The sequence below is a fragment of the Eucyclogobius newberryi genome, unplaced genomic scaffold, assembly GCF_026437365.1.
Source record: "Eucyclogobius newberryi isolate DKJ021-1_F unplaced genomic scaffold, fEucNew1.0.hap1 SCAF_5, whole genome shotgun sequence".
Taxonomy (NCBI): Eukaryota; Metazoa; Chordata; class Actinopteri; order Gobiiformes; family Gobiidae; genus Eucyclogobius; species Eucyclogobius newberryi.
This window is the reverse complement of record NW_027316167.1, coordinates 4,663,255-4,681,301: the sequence shown is the minus strand read 5'-3', so window position 1 is coordinate 4,681,301 and position 18,047 is coordinate 4,663,255. Positions and strand designations below refer to the sequence as shown.

At 50.9% G+C, this 18,047-nt stretch overlaps 1 protein-coding gene across 1 annotated transcript in view; it reads right to left on the bottom strand.

Moving 5' to 3' along the window:
• The window catches only part of trpm5 (transient receptor potential cation channel, subfamily M, member 5), a 39,309-nt gene that overhangs the window by 15,726 nt on the left and 5,536 nt on the right, over positions 1–18,047 (bottom strand). The window contains exons 5-11 of the mRNA XM_072465495.1: positions 17,736–17,913; positions 15,377–15,441; positions 11,850–12,035; positions 11,010–11,109; positions 8,538–8,656; positions 7,415–7,759; positions 4,165–4,311 (exon numbers count right to left, since the gene is read on the bottom strand). Coding sequence (XP_072321596.1) covers positions 4,165–4,311; positions 7,415–7,759; positions 8,538–8,656; positions 11,010–11,109; positions 11,850–12,035; positions 15,377–15,441; positions 17,736–17,913 — 1,140 coding nt within the window. The remainder of the gene's footprint in view (positions 1–4,164; positions 4,312–7,414; positions 7,760–8,537; positions 8,657–11,009; positions 11,110–11,849; positions 12,036–15,376; positions 15,442–17,735; positions 17,914–18,047) is intronic.

Sequence of the window (18,047 nt, the reverse complement as noted above, 5' to 3'; positions counted from 1 at the left end):
GAGCGCCATCAGGAGGGACGAGAGCGCCATCATGAGGGACGAGAGCGCCATCAGGAGGGACGAGAGCGCCATCAGGAGGGACGAGAGCGCCATCAGGAGGGACGAGAGCGCCATCATGAGGGACGAGAGCGCCATCAGGAGGGACGAGAGCGCCATGATGAGGGACGAGCGAGCCATCACGAGGGACGAGAGCGCCATCATGAGGGACGAGAGCGCCATCAGGAGGGACGAGAGCGCCATCAGGAGGGACGAGAGCGCCATCAGGAGGGACGAGAGCGCCATCAGGAGGGACGAGAGCGCCATCAGGAGGGACGAGAGCGCCATCAGGAGGGACGAGAGCGCCATCATGAGGGACGAGAGCGCCATCAGGAGGGACGAGAGCGCCATCAGGAGGGACGAGAGCGCCATCAGGAGGGACGAGAGCGCCATCATGAGGGACGAGAGCGCCATCAGGAGGGACGAGAGCGCCATGATGAGGGACGAGCGAGCCATCACGAGGGACGAGAGCGCCATCATGAGGGACGAGAGCGCCATCAGGAGGGACGAGAGCGCCATCAGGAGGGACGAGAGCGCCATCAGGAGGGACGAGAGCGCCATCAGGAGGGACGAGAGCGCCATCATGAGGGACGAGAGCGCCATCAGGAGGGACGAGAGCGCCATCAGGAGGGACGAGAGCGCCATCAGGAGGGACGAGAGCGCCATGACGAAAGACGAGAGCGCCATCATGAGGGACGAGAGCGCCATGATGAGGGACGAGAGTGCCATCATGAGGGACGAGAGCGCCATCGTGAGGGACGAGAGCACCATCATGAGGAACGAGAGCGCCATGACGAAAGACGAGAGCGCCATCATGAGGGACGAGAGCGCCATCACGCGGGACGAGAGCGCCATCACGAGGGACGAGAGCGCCATCATGAGGGACGAGAGCGCCATCAAGAAAGACGAGGGCGCCATCATGAGGGACGAGAGCGCCATCATGAGGGACGAGAGCGCCATCAGGAGGGACGAGAGCGCCATCAGGAGGGACGAGAGCGCCATCAGGAGGGACGAGAGCGCCATCATGAGGGACGAGAGCGCCATCAGGAGGGACGAGAGCGCCATGATGAGGGACGAGCGAGCCATCACGAGGGACGAGAGCGCCATCATGAGGGACGAGAGCGCCATCAGGAGGGACGAGAGCGCCATCAGGAGGGACGAGAGCGCCATCAGGAGGGACGAGAGCGCCATCAGGAGGGACGAGAGCGCCATCAGGAGGGACGAGAGCGCCATCAGGAGGGACGAGAGCGCCATCATGAGGGACGAGAGCGCCATCAGGAGGGACGAGAGCGCCATCAGGAGGGACGAGAGCGCCATCAGGAGGGACGAGAGCGCCATCATGAGGGACGAGAGCGCCATCAGGAGGGACGAGAGCGCCATGATGAGGGACGAGCGAGCCATCACGAGGGACGAGAGCGCCATCATGAGGGACGAGAGCACCATCAGGAGGGACGAGAGCGCCATCAGGAGGGACGAGAGCGCCATCAGGAGGGACGAGAGCGCCATCAGGAGGGACGAGAGCGCCATCATGAGGGACGAGAGCGCCATCAGGAGGGACGAGAGCGCCATCAGGAGGGACGAGAGCGCCATCAGGAGGGACGAGAGCGCCATCATGAGGGACGAGAGCGCCATGACGAAAGACGAGAGCGCCATCATGAGGGACGAGAGCGCCATGATGAGGGACGAGAGTGCCATCATGAGGGACGAGAGCGCCATCGTGAGGGACGAGAGCACCATCATGAGGAACGAGAGCGCCATGACGAAAGACGAGAGCGCCATCATGAGGGACGAGAGCGCCATCACGCGGGACGAGAGCGCCATCACGAGGGACGAGAGCGCCATCATGAGGGACGAGAGCGCCATCAAGAAAGACGAGGGCGCCATCATGAGGGACGAGAGCGCCATCATGAGGGACGAGAGCGCCATGATGAGGGACGAGAGTGCCATCATGAGGGACGAGAGCGCCATCATGAGGGACGAGAGCGCCATCACAAAGGCTCTCAAAACGCCATTTTTATTAGAATTGCCCATAATAATTACGCTTTATTCAGCCATAACAAAGACTTAATTCATAATGAACAAATAGTTAATTAAACATGTTTAATATCGACTTAAACTCTCGTTATTAACTAGTTGCATGTGGTGAGAAGTCCACAAATGCAAATTCAAACTCTCACATTCAAAACGACAGCAGAACATATTTGAGAGCCACGCCCCCTCGTGGTGAAAAGGTCCTCGGTGACGTGAGGTCCTCCTGAGCGCCTGACCAAAACACCCAGTTTCAAATGTCTGCAGTGCTGTTTTCAAGTCAATAAATCATCGCCGGACTCAACACTCGCAGCGGCATGTTCGGGGCAAGCTAGCTTTTGTTTATCCCCCCACGGTATTTGCTCTGCTGCCAGCCGGGGGAGCGCTAACACAAAACCTGACGCCGGATTGCCTCTTAGATATAAAATACACATATGTTTTCAAAGATGCATCATAGTAAGTTATAAAACACAACACAAACAATGCATAATGTGTGTCAACAAACAAACAAACAAACAAACAAACAATAACAACAACAACATTACAACAAAAAAGACAAATAATAATACTTCTTCTTTTAAATCCCATGTGTCATTTAAAAAGAACATTTAAATAAACAGAAGAACCAGCCTGACCAGACGCAGTAAAAAAAGAAGGAGGAGCCTATTTTTCACAATAAAGTCAATTGGAACCAGACCGGGCGGAGCTTATTTTGCGGCTATGCTAACTCCATATATGGAACGCAGCGGCTAATGGTGGAGCTAAGATGTGTCCGGCCAAAGAAACCAAACACGGGACATTTAATCCGACCTTAAACAGAGTCCGACAACGGTTGCTATAACTACAGACATAAACAATAAAAGACTGTACCATCGTCAATGATAAAATACACATGGTTTGGTGTAGGACTGTGCGGAGGACGCTAAGCGCGGTCCAGCGGCTCCTCGCCCGTCACACCCCATAGACACGCCCGTCCCATAGACACGCCCACGCCCGTCCCATAGACACGCCCGTCCGATCGACTGTGACGACGCCGTTGTCACGACTACCCCTGCTCCAGCCCCTTCAAACAGTCACATTAGCCATGCAGATGCAGAGCTGGAAACATCTGCGGCGCCGGCCACTGTGCAATTTCCATAATTTGAGAAAGTGTCGGACGTATGAAATATGCACATGGAGGCGGCGGCGCCGGCGCCGGCGGCGGCGGAGAAGCCACTAATTGGTTCTGAGGTTCAAGAAAGGCGAGCGAGGAATGAGAGACGACAAGAAGACAGGAGGAAAACAAAGGGCGGTTAGCGGAGACGAGCGACACGAGCGACACGAGCGCGGCGTCCGTGAGTCTGTTTGCATTGAAGGGGCTGTTAGGGGTCGCTTAGGGGTCGCTTAGGGGTCGCTTAGGGGTCGCTTAGAGGTCGCTTAGGGGTCGCTTAGAGGTCGCTTGGGCGTAGCTTAGAGGTCGCTTAGGGGTCGCTTAGGGGTCGCTTAGGGGTCGCTTAGGGGTCGCTTAGGGGTCACTTTGTCGCTCTCAGTTCATCTCTGTGACATTTTGAACTGCGTGGAAATGAAATAACTGGAGTTTATAATCATGACTCGTCTGGACGTGTTCACGAACAGGTGGAAGTGGACAGCAGAGGGCAGTAGAGAGGCGTCCTTTAACTGACGCAAAAAACGACTGAAAACTTTGAAAACCTGTCTTTGCTTGTTTATTCTCTTTATGTGTGTTTTTATTAGACTTCAAACGCGCTCTTTTGTACCTCTGGTTTGGCATGTCATGTTTCAGAACTCAAAATAATGCGTGTATTAAATAACACATCATACTTTATATCTGTGAGGCGTTCCCTTATGTGGAATTGAGTCAGAGCTCCATCTACTGGCAGCAGAGGGAATTACAAAAGAAGAGAGACAAACCTAGCTTTGCCTCTAAATGTTGGTGTCGACTACAGTTGAAATGCACCGATCTGGAGTGTGTTCTGAGGCTCAGAGGATTTACTAAAGAGGAAACAGAACTAAATAGTGTTTCGATCAGGGAACAATGACAGAACATGGTGTTTTTAAGCACTTTGTGTTTGATCTTTCCGTGCGGACGACCGGCGGACTGACCATGGTCCAGAAGAAGTTGGCCATCTCCTGTCGGTTCTGCAGCACGGCCCAGAGGAACAGGTCCCTCCAGGGGTGCTCCGAGCGCACCTCCAGCTCCAGGGCCAGGTTCTTCTGCGTGTGGAACAGCCTGCCCTTCGCCGGCTTTTCCTGGACACAGCACAGAGCGGTCACTCAGCACGGACACAGACCTGGAGCTGATGCAGGAGCTGTGATCGTGTAGGACCATTAAGTATTTTTAAGAGCAACAAGCAAGCACAAAGAGTGACAAAAGAACTGGTGGTTATATGCTGTGTGTCGTCACCGAGGCAGCACTAACATGACGTGATTGACATATTTAAAACATCAACAGATCGTATTTCAGTCAGAGTCTATGAACGTGGGAGGAAAAAGAAAAATATTCCCTCTTTTGTGACGTGAAAGTGTTCCACAGGAGCAAACCCCCTAAAGAACCCAACCAGCGATGTTTAAAAAGAGGAAGCTAACAATAGCTATTAAGAAGCAAACTCTTTAACTCAGGATGTGTCAACAAAAGCTTGTTCATAGGGTTAAGTATTCACTGATTATAAAGGATAGAGCCTGTTCCAGAGCTAGAAAGTGCAGCTCGTGTTTCAAGGCCACGCCGCAGTCTAAAGTTGACTCAAACGCCTGAAAACACGACTTCCTTCAGTCCACCTCCATGGAGTTTTCTGGGAGCTATGGTAACAAGAACATGTAGGTGGACAATCGCAGCGTGTTAAGGTTTGATTGATTGATTTGATTTCTTTCCTGCTGATCGGGTTTTCAGTCGGCTTCAGTGGTTTAACGGGCCAATTACATAGCAGCAGGGCGTGTCAGAGCGTGTGGGAGCGGGTCTGAGCGCGTGGGAGCGTGTCGCAGCGGGTTGAAGCGTGTCGGAGCGCGTGGGAGCGTGTCGGAGCCTCTGGAAGGAGGTCGGAGCGGGTCGGAGCGAGTTGGAGCGTGTGGGAGTGGGTCGGAGCGGTTCGGAGCAGGTCGGAGCGCGTGGGAGCAGGTCTGAGCATGTGGAAGCGTGTGTAAGCGTGTGGGAGCGTGTGGAAGCGTGTGGGAGCGTGTGGAAGCGTGTGGGAGCGTGTGGGAGCGAGTGGGAGCGTTTGGAAGCGTGTGGGAGCGTTTGGAAGCGTGTGAGAGCGTGTGGGAGCGAGTGGGAGCGTTTGGAAGCGTGTGGGAGCGTTTGGAAGCGTGTGGGAGCGTTTGGAAGCGTGTGAAAGCGTGTGGGAGCATGTGGAAGCGTGTGGAAGCGTGTGAGAGCGTGTGGGAGCGTGTGGAAGCGTGTGAGAGCGTGTGGAAGCGTGTGGGAGCATGTGGAAGCGTGTGTAAGCGTGTGAGAGCGTGTGGGAGCGTGTGGGAGCGTGTGGAAGCGTGTGAGAGCGTGTGGGAGCGTGTGGGAGCATGTGGAAGCGTGTGTAAGCGTGTGAGAGCGTGTGGGAGCGTGTGGGAGCGTGTGGAAGCGTGTGAGAGCGTGTGGGAGCGTGTGGAAGCGTGTGAAAGCGTGTGGAAGCTTGTGGGAGCATGTGGAAGCGTGTGGAAGCGTGTGAGAGCGTGTGGGAGCGTGTGGAAGCGTGTGAGAGCGTGTGGAAGCTTATGGGAGCGTGTGGGAACAGGTAGGCTTGTGGGAGCAGGTCTGAGCACGCGGAAGCGTGTGGGAGCGGGTCTGAGCACGCGGGAGCGTGTGGGAGCGGGTCTGAGCACGCGGGAGCGTGTGGGAGCGGGTCTGAGCACGTGGGAGCGTGTGGGAGCGGGTCTGAGCACGTGGGAGCGTGTGGGAGCGGGTCTGAGCACGTGGGAGCGTGTGGGAGCGGGTCTGAGCACGTGGGAGCGTGTGGGAGCGGGTCTGAGCACGTGGGAGCGTGTGGGAGCGGGTCTGAGCACGTGGGAGCGTGTGGGAGCGGGTCTGAGCACGTGGGAGCGTGTGGGAGCGGGTCTGAGCACGTGGGAGCGTGTGGGAGCGGGTCTGAGCACGTGGGAGCGTGTGGGAGCGGGTCTGAGCACGTGGGAGCGTGTGGGAGCGGGTCTGAGCACGTGGGAGCGTGTGGGAGCGGGTCTGAGCACGTGGGAGCGTGTGGGAGCGGGTCTGAGCACGCGGGAGCGTGTGGGAGCGGGTCTGAGCACGCGGGAGCGTGTGGGAGCGGGTCTGAGCGTGTGGGAGCGTGTGGGAGCAGGTTGTCGGGAATGATGACGTGAGGTGCGAGTGAAACAACCAAACTAAGATGGCGGCTCCAGGGGACGTACGCGTTGCAGCTTTGGTTGAGTCGGTTTTAGCTGAATTACAGTTTCTTATGGATTTGGCGAGAATATGATTTAGCAACTTTCTCCCCTCGAGATTAAAGAAGTTCAGCAGCTGCAGAATCCTATCATTATTTTTGTGTCTCCGTTAGTGTAAAGCCGGGTCCTGACGGGAAAATGCCATGTGGGCTTCTGTTTCTGAATATGAAGCGGAGTCGACAAGAAAGAACAACATACAAATGCTGAATAACGCCTTTCACGCCCGCGTTATGAAGTCATTTACCGACACGTTCACTTCTGTACGTCCCGTGTGAGCAGAACATGGAGCGACCTGTAGGAGGCGGCCCATCCCATATGTGCACATGGTCAGCTCCATTTATGAGATATTGATCATTCATTGGTTATGGATAGGCCACAGTGGGAGGCTGGCCCCCCATAATGCCTGAGGGACCCCAAAATGGTGTCAAATGTTTGTGTATCATTCGTGCACATAATGTCATCGTTTGTGGATGTTCTGTTCAACTTCCAACTTCACAATGAATCCAATCAATGATCAATATCTCAAACAGCACAAATATACACAGATACACACAGATATTGTGTTCACAAACGCTGCATGTTTGACACCATTTTGAGGCAATCGGACACTTCTGGGGCCAACTTCACACAGGTCATAACCAGAAGTGACACTTGTTTACATCCAACGCTTTGGACACGTCATTATGAGTCATTGCTGTGATTGGTTAAGCACAGATTACAGTGGGCGGGCACTAAATGACGCTTCGCCTTGAATTACTTCACTCAACGTCCCAACTTTTCCCGACAGTTTTCTGGAGAGACTTTGCAGATGGATTCATGTGTAGAACTCAGAGTGTCACACATCGATCTGGACTGAACCAGGGTCAGACGTATGGACAGCACGACTGATAAATGTCTTTCTTTAAAATACTCCTGTCGTGATGGTCCTGTCATAGACTATCGTGTAAAATATACGCAGTGTGACACTCACAGTGGAGACCTTCTGGTAGAAGCCTTTGCACGAGTCGTGGAGGAAGTCCTTGAGCACCTTGGCCACCTCCAGCAGGGTGAAGCGGGGCTTGGGCTGGTCGGGCGGGTGGTACGTTCCAGGGGGGCCTTTGGTGCGAGCCGTCCCCAGGAGGAGCTGCTTCTCCTCGTACTTCTTCAGCAGAAGGTTGTGCAGCAGGCTCTTCTCGGGGATGGACCAGTACAGCTCCTGCAGGCGTCCGTACGTCAGGAACTCGTCCAGGTTGACGCCGTTGTCCACAAAGAGACGCACAAAGTCCGGCTTGTCGTTGATCAGAGCGTCCATCATCACCTCCTCCAGGTCACACGCCTGCAACACCCGTGTTCATCTGCTCAGAGCTGGCACACACGTGTTCATCTGCTCAGAGCGGGCACACACGTGTTCATCTGCTCAGAGCGGGCACACACGTGTTCATCTGCTCAGAGCGGGCACACACGTGTTCATCTGCTCAGAGCGGGCACACACGTGTTCATCTGCTCAGAGCGGGCACACACGTGTTCATCTGCTCAGAGCGGGCACACACGTGTTCATCTGCTCAGAGCGGGCACACACGTGTTCATCTGCTCAGAGCGGGCACACACGTGTTCATCTGCTCAGAGCGGGCACACACGTGTTCATCTGCTCAGAGCGGGCACACACGTGTTCATCTGCTCAGAGCGGGCACACACGTGTTCATCTGCTCAGAGCGGGCACACACGTGTTCATCTGCTCAGAGCGGGCACACACGTGTTTATCGCTAATCAAACTAAATATTAAAATAGCTTGAATTCAGAACATTTATTTAGACTTGAGCAATTATAACTTGCTTTTATATATTATTTTTATAGTTGGTCCATGTTAAATATGTTATTTTCCATCACGCTCCACCTCTGGACGCACGACATCAACACGTTTGGTTAAGAATATATTTTGGTTATGATTTTCTTTTTCTAGTTTCAGGATAAAGACATTTTTCAGAGATCAAACTCTGAACTCAGAATTGAAGTGAATATTTCCTGAACTGAAATCATCGTAACTCAAGTAGAGTTTTTACAGTGCCCTGACCTCTGCTGTGCTGTTGCTATAGTAATCGTAAACACGCCCTGACCTTCCACTCCACGTCCCCGTTGAAGATGTCGCTCTTGGCGATGTCCACTCTGTTCCAGGCCACAGCCAGTTTCAGCTCGTCCAGGAAGTCCTGCGCCTCCTGACTCTGGCTCTTACAGGCTGGACACCAGAGCGGGCGAGCAGGGGGGAGCAGGGGGGGGCAGGGGCGGGCAGGGGCGGGCAGGGGGGGGCAGGGGCGAGCAGGGGGGAGCAGGGGCGAGCAGGGGCGGGCAGGGGCGAGCAGGGGGGAGCAGGGGGGGGCAGGGGCGGGCAGGGGGGGGCAGGGGCGAGCAGGGGGGAGCAGGGGCGAGCAGGGGCGGGCAGGGGGGGGCAGGGGCGAGCAGGGGCGAGCAGGGGCGAGCAGGGGCGAGCAGGGGCGTAAACGTGCAAATACAAGAGCAAAAACATCACACTCAAGGCAAAGGATGACATGGTAAAGGTTTTCTAAGTAATATGCACTTTTAGAGTGAAAAGTATTTCAGACAGATTTGAGAAGTATTAAAGCGTCAACTGTTAAAGAAACAGAACAGAACACTAACACAGCACTATACGGACATGAGCATCGCACCTGATTCAGAAACTCCTGCCATGAATAAATAAATACTTTTGACACATACTTTTGGCGGGAGGTAAAAATATACATTCTCACTTGTCAGATTTATGCCGGACTACATTCTGTATTCAGGATTATTCATACATGTTTAGACGTTTCTCTTTGTGTGTGTCTTGTTTCTGCTCGTTCTGTTATTACGTTCAAAAACTGAAGGAAAACAAGAAAATGAAAAGAAACAAATTAATTGGATTTTCTATTTTTTTTAGCAGTTTGTATTTGCTCAAAGTTGAGAGGCAAACTCAAATGATAAATATACTAAACACAATCCCTCAGCGTCTGAGGCGGTCTCAAACAGGAGGGAAAAGTACTTGTAGTATTGGTGGAGTACTACAAGTACTTCAGAGGATTTCAGAGGATTTCTAATTGGTGCCCCAAATTACCATTTTTTTCCAACCAAATACTTAATCGATTTAGCCAAAACTCTTTCATTCATTTTCTACCGCTTTTTCCCGTTAGGGGTCGCGGGTGACTTTGGGCCTTAGGCGGGGTACACCCTGTGGCCAACTCGTCGCAGGGCAAGACAACATTGTTCCACAAATTTGCTCATTTGTGACCACAATTCAGCCACATATTTCATGAGTTGAAGCGTGTTTGTGAAGTGCTGTGACTCTGTTTGTTGAAGCTCTTCAGACAGAGCTGGACGAGGGCCGCACTTGTTAGAGAACTTTTCTGCGTTTAAACTCGTGGGAAATAAAGACAGTAGTTTCAGAGTCAGCGTGTGGTGCGCCTCAGAGAGCTATAATTGTCTTCAAACGCACTCTCAGCAGTTTAAGACGAAGGACGTGTCTGTGTTTGACGTGAAGTGTTTCTCTGCTGCTCTAACAATGACAGGCCAAGACGTTCTGTAGATGCAGACGTCTTATTGCTAATAACAACCATCCATGCATACATTCATCTTCTAGCGCTTTATCCGGGGCCGGGTCGCGGGGGCAGCAGTCTAACCAGGGACTCCCAGACTTCTCTCCCCAGACACTTCCTCCAACTCCTCTGGGGGGATCCCGAGGCGTTCCCAGGCCAGCAGAGAGACATAGTCTCTCCAGCGTGTCCTGGGTCTTCCCCGGGGCCTCTTCCCGGTGGGACATGCCTGAAACACCTCCCCAGGGAGGGGCCCAGGAGGCTCCGGAACAGATGCCCGAGCCACATCAACTGGAGGAGCAGCGGCTCTACTCCGAGCTCCCCCCGTGTGGCCGAGCTCCTCACCTTATCTCTAAGGGAGCGCCCAGCCACACGGCGGAGGAAACTAATTTCGACCTCGGCCGCTTGTATCCTCGATCTTGTTCTTTCGGTCACTACCCAAAGCTCATGACCATAGGTGAGGTCAGAACGTAGACCGACCGGTAAATAGAGAGCTTTGCCTTTCGACTCAGCTCCTTCTTCACCACAACAGTCGATCCGCCTGTCGATCTCACGCTCCATCCTTCTCTCACTCGTGAACAAGAGTTCAACTACCATTTTTTTAATTTGTGGGAACGATTTGGCTAAACGGAGAGATCAGGAGAAAATGTAGAAACTTGTAGGAGCAAATACTGCGTAGTGGGAATGACATTTGAAGCCACAAATTAGAAATACTTCTCTTGTGTAGATACCTGCTCTCAAATGTAGTGAAGTCAAAGTATCCACTGAAAAATATGCTTAAATAAGGTACAAATACCTTAAGATTTGCCTTGTTTACAGTTAAATATGTAGTTTCAGTGTGTCCGTTATCGCCCCCTGCTGTCTTGGGGTGGAAAAATCATCACCCCGAAAACACTCCTGAGAAACCCTGACTCTTTTGTACTTGCCAGCTGCAGGGGGCGCTCTATCCCCAGAGTCAGCTCTGTACTTTACTGTTTGAGGAGCTGGAGATGGTTGAGCTTTTACCTTTGACCAGAGCCTTGAGGATGACCGTGTCCAGCTCGGAGCTCTCCTGCTCGGGGTCGTGGACCGTGAGGAGGTGCCCGTTGTCCAGGACCTTACGAATCTGATGATGGAACGTCTAAGTTAGAATAACGTGTGATATTATTATGAAAAGAAATAGAACATTTTAAAGGTTGTTCATGATTATTAACAACATTGTCTGATAGATCCCGTTCCTCTCGTTTGTGAGCAACGTTCTGAACGAGAAAGAACTGTTGATGTGACATAAAGAGACAGATAAACAAGGCAGTTTGAACACAATTATGATGTTTATGGTTCATATTCATAATTTGGGTCGTCACAGGAAATCTCGTCCTCTGGAGCCGGCCTTTGATTAAATGAAATAATGAAATAATAACGTCTTTAGGAGCAGATTGGACAGTCGCTCACCAGTTTAATCCAGTTGCTCACCAGTTTGATCCAGTCGCTCACCAGTTGCTCACCAGTTTGATCCAGTTCCAGTTGCTCACCAGTTTGATCCAGTTCCAGTTGCTCACCAGTTTGATCCAGTTCCAGTTGCTCACCAGTTTGATCCAGTTGCTCACCAGTTTGATCCAGTTGCTCACCAGTTGCTCACTAGTTTGATCCAGTTGCTCACCAGTTTGATCCAGTTGCTCACCAGTTTGATCCAGTCGCTCACCAGTTTGATCCAGTCGCTCACCAGTTGCTCACCAGTTTGATCCAGTTCCAGTCGCTCACCAGTTTGATTCAGTCGCTCACCAGTTGCTCACCAGTTTGATCCAGTTGCTCACCAGTTTGATCCAGTCGCTCACCAGTTGCTCACCAGTTTGATCCAGTACTCACCAGTTTGATCCAGTTGCTGACATCGGCGCTGTGGTGAGCCTGTGGAAAGGTGTCCAGCAGCAGCTCGTGCACGCTGTCGGCGTCCCAGCTGCCCCGGTTCATCAGTGAGACCAGGATATCGGCCACGCCCCCGGAGCCCGCCAGGATCAGCCAGGGGGTGGAGTTTTCGATGCCTTTGTACATCCTCTGCACACAGAAGACCACATGGTGATGGAACGTAAAGATACACACTGTACTTTCACTCATTCTGGTCAAGATAAATGCTTTTTATCTCCTGGACGGCGAAAGCAGCTAAAAAAGATCAAAAATGACACCGTGATATACAATCAGCCTCCGAGGCCCCCGGACACACTCTCCTTGTCACTCTGTGGGGAAAACCATTCATTCATTTTAATGTTGAAGAGCAGCTTTGACTTCAGAATATACACGGTACCAAATACACACGCAAATACATGAAAAAGACGTGGTTCAATGAGAATGCTAACAGTAGCTTCGGGCTAAATGCTATTGCGATGCTAGCTCCGCCTGCAGTATTTTAAGAGCTACAGAACAGTTTACTTTTCTGAGGTATTGCAGAGTCGTCTGTAAAGTACTGCTGATCCATACCAAATATCATACATCAGAACTGACAGAGGTATCGCCTTAAAACACATTTTTAAATATATTTAGTTATCTTTTAAATCCTTGGTTATGTTTCATGTTTCCTGCACATATATTATATACATCCATACAAGTTCAAGCAGAGGTGAGAGAAAATAATGTTAGCCAGGGTCAAATTGTTCATAGTTTTAATGCATTTGATTATGAAAGTCACTGTAAATCTGTGGAATCTCATAACTCGTCAGGAAATATAATGATATAATAATTAGAAGAATGAAAGATTGAGTTTCCTTTTGAGACAACACGGCAGACCACGCCCCCTAATATGATGCGTTGCCGACTGTATCTATGACCAAAGCGTTTTGCTGGTTAATAAATACTTTAATGTTCTATAATAAAGACGCTTCCACTAGAGTCAGCAAACTTATCTTTAAAACAAACTTAAATTAAGGCCTGACTTTATCCCAGACGCTCGAGTCTTGGTCATGGAACATTATCACGAGCGACAAGAATGTAAACTCTAGTTAAACATGACGATCCAGAAGAGCCTTTGAGTCTGTGGTGTTCACGAAGAGCACAAAATGTCAATATTTAATACAAAAACAGATCTAGATTTGAATAAATCATATGTTTTCATGGTCAACATTCCATCTTCACTGGCTGACAATGTAAACAGTTTTATATTTATTCTGTACTATATATTTTTAAAGGGCAGAAACATTTGTATTCTCATCCCGACGTGATGTAAAGAGTTAAATGTAAAGAGTGCACAGAACACTGACGAGCCGCTGACAAACAACGATCAGCTTTAACGCCTTTTCTGTTTGATATGTCTTTGAATGGAGTCTTTTCCTCATTCCATAATCTCTTCGTCTGCAGCTCTGAGCGCGCAAAAACACACCAAACACACCAAACACACGGGATGAAGTCGAGCCAAACCGTTTACTTCACCGAGAGCGGGAAAAGCCGTCCATCTGCACCGGTCCAGTCTTTTGAGAAGGAGCCGCACAGAAGCAGCAATCACAGGCTCCATTATCAGAGCGAGACGAGCGCAAACAGAGACGAGCGCAAACAGAGACGAGCGCAAACAGAGACGAGCGCAAACAGAGACGAGCGCAAACAGAGACGAGCGCAAACAGAGACGAGCGCAAACAGAGACGAGCGTGGAGAAAATGTCAGAGAAAAGTGTTTTTACGTTTGCCTCAGAATGAAAACATTTGGGTGTAACATTCATGCAACACGACACAACACGAGACAACACGACTGAACACGACACGACACAACACAACACAACATTGTATCGACAGTAAATGGTGAGCTCTATTTACTGTGAGCTCCGGGGCCTGAAGTGCATTGTTCTTGTTACAACGGCTTTGGTCAAATAAGAAGAGAAAACGACATAAATCATGATCGTTTTGCTTAGAGTCAGACGACTTCTGCATTTCAAGTCATTTTCAACAGACAAATGTGAAATGTTTAGTGGTCTACATATGGTCCAATGGGGGTCAGACCTGTGTTCCTCAAGACCTGGTCAGGGTCAGGGTTAGGGTTTGTGTCAGGGTTTGAGTCATGGTCAGGGTCAAAGTTTGGGTCAGGGTCTGGGTCAGGGTCATGGTTTGGGTCAGGGTTTGGGTCAAGGTCATGGTTTGGGTCAAGGTCATGGTTTGGGTCAGGGTTTGGGTCAGGGTCATGGTTTGGGTCAGGGTTTGGGTTAGGGTCATGGTTTGGGTCAGGGTCATGGTTTGGGTCAGGGTTTGGGTTAGGGTCATGGTTTGGGTTAGGGTCATGGTTTGGGTCAGGGTTTGAGTTAGGGTCATGGTTTGGGTGAGGGTTTGGGTCATGGTTTGGGTCAGGGTCATGGTTTGGGTCAGGATTTGGGTTAGGGTCATGGTTTGGGTCATGGTTTGGGTCAGGGTTTGGGTCATGGTTTGGGTCAGGGTTTGGGTCAGGGTTTGGGTCAGGGTTTGGGTCATGGTTTGGGTCAGGGTTTGGGTCAGGGTTTGGGTTAGGGTCATGGTTTGGGTCATGGTTTGGGTCAGGGTTTGGGTCATGGTTTGGGTCAGGGTTTGGGTCAGGGTTTGGGTTAGGGTCATGGTTTGGGTCATGGTTTGGGTCAGGGTCATGGTTTGGGTCAGGGTTTGGGTTAGGGTCATGGTTTGGGTCATGGTTTGGGTCAGGGTCAGGGTTTGGGTCATGGTTTGGGTCAGGGTTTGGGTCAGGGTTTGGGTTAGGGTCATGGTTTGGGTCATGGTTTGGGTCAGGGTCATGGTTTGGGTCAGGGTTTGGGTTAGGGTCATGGTTTGGGTCATGGTTTGGGTCAGGGTCAGGGTTTGGGTCATGGTTTGGATCATATGCTGCTATATTTTATGCTGTAAAACCACACATTCATGCACAATTATTGGTGGTGTGGAACCAGTAGCCTATGCTAGGGTTAGCGTCGTTCCCCCGTTCATAGAAAGGGGGAACATAGGTACCGGGGAACATAGGTACCTATATTTTTAACATGGAAATGCACGCTCTGGTAGAGCTGGAGGAGGCGTTCAGAAATAAGTGAACAAGCATCGTCAGAAAATCAACAGGCGACAAAGTTCATGATGTTTTGTCCCATTGATGCAGAGATTTGAGAGAAGTCTTCAAAACCGTGAATAATGTGCTGCAGATGAACAAGCACGACTTCATCTACAACAACTGTTTCTACCGTTTCTGCCCTTTTGTGTTCTCTACCAAAGTTTACACGTTATACACCACAAAAGCGAGGATAAAATCATTGCTTTTGGAATAAAGGAAACTGCATATTTGTACCACTATCTGTATGTTATCGTATCCCTATCTTCACCGCAGGTCTTTCATCATTGGAGAGAGTTCACACTTCTGGAGGCGCTGTAACATTTCAATGCGTGAATGATGATGAAATAACATCCGCTGACCTTTAAGATCCTGGGCTCTCCGTGGACCAGGAGGCACAGAACCGGGATCTCGAAGCTGCCGGCGCCTGCAACCAAAAATAATAGGATGCTCACGTTGTGCTTTATGAATTGTTTGTGTATTTCTACATCTTGTGGCTCGGTGTTGTCTGTGGGAAAACAACAGCATTGTTAATATTGTTATTGATTTGAATAGTGTGAAATCTACTGCAGGAGGAGGAGGAAACATACTGTGGAGAAAGGATGGAAATATTGAAGAAAAGTCATTGTTGGAGAACACTGCCTTTTGTTCACAGAGGGGAATTATGACAAAAGAGGGATTTGGAAACAGTTTAAGACAATATTATGCTAAATGATTTCGTCATCCCCCTCATCATTCCGGCATTTTCCCCCTATAAAACCTGATTATATATTCACCCGATTCAAACTGAAGCTGTTCCTGGACCTTCAACAACCGGCTGGACTCTTTGTGAAGCTTAAACTCTGAATCGTGTCTGGGTCTGTGTAAGTTTGATGTAAAAGGGTTTTATCACACTATATACGAGTTGAATCTATCACAGCCTGATGTGCTGACACATCATTATACAAGACGAGTGAAATGCTTTGACACAATGAAAGTGATCACTCGAGGAAACTTGGAACTCTTTGTTTTCTGGGCAAAAGCAGAAACTCACGTGTTTTATGAAATATGACATTATTAAACATAAACTCAAAAATCCACCTGGTTCACATCCTATCTGGAGTCAGGAGGAGAGTGTGTACATCAGTGGCACAGCTTCAGCACATCTGGAATGCAGAACAGGAATTCCACAGGGCTCCATACAGGGCCCCCTGCTGTTCTGACTCACAGTACATGAACTGCCCAAAATCTACAAAGCGTGCAACTGCATCCTGCTGACACAGGCTGCAGAGGAGGCTGCAGAGGAGGGAGGCTGCAGCCTGCAGAGGAGGCTGCAGAGGAGGCTGCAGAGGAGGCTGCAGAGGAGGCTGCAGAGGAGGCTGCAGAGGAGGCTGCAGAGGAGGGAGGCTGCAGCCTGCAGAGGAGGCTGCAGAGGAGGCTGCAGAGGAGGCTGCAGAGGAGGGAGGCTGCGGCCTGCAGAGGAGGCTGGAGAGGAGGCTCCAGAGGAGGCTGCAGAGGAGGCTGCAGAGGAGGCTCCAGAGGAGGCTGCAGTGGAGGCTGCAGAGGAGGGAGGCTGCAGTCTGCAGAGGAGGCTGCAGAGGAGGCTGCAGAGGAGGCTCCAGAGGAGGCTGCAGAGGAGGCTGCAGAGGAGGCTGCAGAGGAGGGAGGCTGCAGCCTGCAGAGGAGGCTGCAGAGGAGGCTGCAGAGGAGGCTGCAGAGGAGGGAGGCTGCGGCCTGCAGAGGAGGCTGGAGAGGAGGCTCCAGAGGAGGCTGCAGAGGAGGCTGCAGAGGAGGCTCCAGAGGAGGCTGCAGTGGAGGCTGCAGAGGAGGGAGGCTGCAGTCTGCAGAGGAGGCTGCAGAGGAGGCTGCAGAGGAGGCTCCAGAGGAGGCTGCAGAGGAGGCTGCAGTGGAGGCTGCAGAGGAGGCTCCAGAGGAGGCTGCAGTGGAGGCTGCAGAGGAGGGAGGCTGCAGTCTGCAGAGGAGGCTGCAGAGGAGGCTGCAGAGGAGGCTCCAGAGGAGGCTGCAGAGGAGGCTGCAGTGGAGGCTGCAGAGGAGGCTGCAGAGGAGGCTGCAGAGGAGGCTGCAGAGGAGGCTGCAGAGGAGGCTGCAGAGGAGGCTGCAGAGGAGGGAGGCTGCAGCCTGCAGAGGAGGCTCCAGAGGAGGCTCCAGAGGAGGCTCCAGAGGAGGCTCTGCTTCAAAGTGAAGCAGGGGCTGAAAGTAACTCAAGCCTGTGAACATTAACTTTGAATGAAACGATTAACTTGTTTCAGGCCTAGAAGACACAATCAAAGTGGTTAAGTCCTTCAGATTAAGAAGATGTAACAATATTTGATGTACAAAACAAACATCCAAATATCCCAACTCTTCATTGTGATGTGTTCAGAATTATGCCTCACAGGGAAGTCACCACTGCTAACAAGTACTAGCATGCTAACAAGTACTAGCATGTTAACAAGTACTAGCATGCTAACAAGTACTAGCATGTTAACAAGTACTAGCATGCTAACAAACACTAGCATGCTAACAGGTACTTGCATGCTAACAGAGCATCAGTGTTACTTCCAGGTTTAAAATCATAAAAATAGCTTTATAATTAGACGCAGTCAGCACACAGTTTGCTCATTTCAAACCTGATTTGACATTTTATCTTTACTGAAAATGTTTTTGACGAGGAAACAAAAGTACAAAGTCTAAAAACAACATTGCTGGTGCATTGAATCTGCTTCTCTGATGTTGCTGTACCTCCATATCCGGTGCGCTGCAGGGAGATGTGCTTGAGCAGCTTGATCCTCATCTCACTGGTGGCCCCGACCTTGTTGGGGTCCTCCTCCACCAGGACGAAGTGGGAGTGATTACTGTCCAGGGAGTAGACTGACCCGTGAGGCAGGTCCTGGGGCTTGTACGCAGCCGGTTCATCCCCCTGGAGAACAGAAGTAACAGTAAAACAGTGAGTATGCCATGCCAGTTTCATCACCTCTTTTATACTTGTTTTATACATGAAATGAACTGCTGAGGCACTGCGATTACAACAACGCTAAACAACGGTTGCTTTAG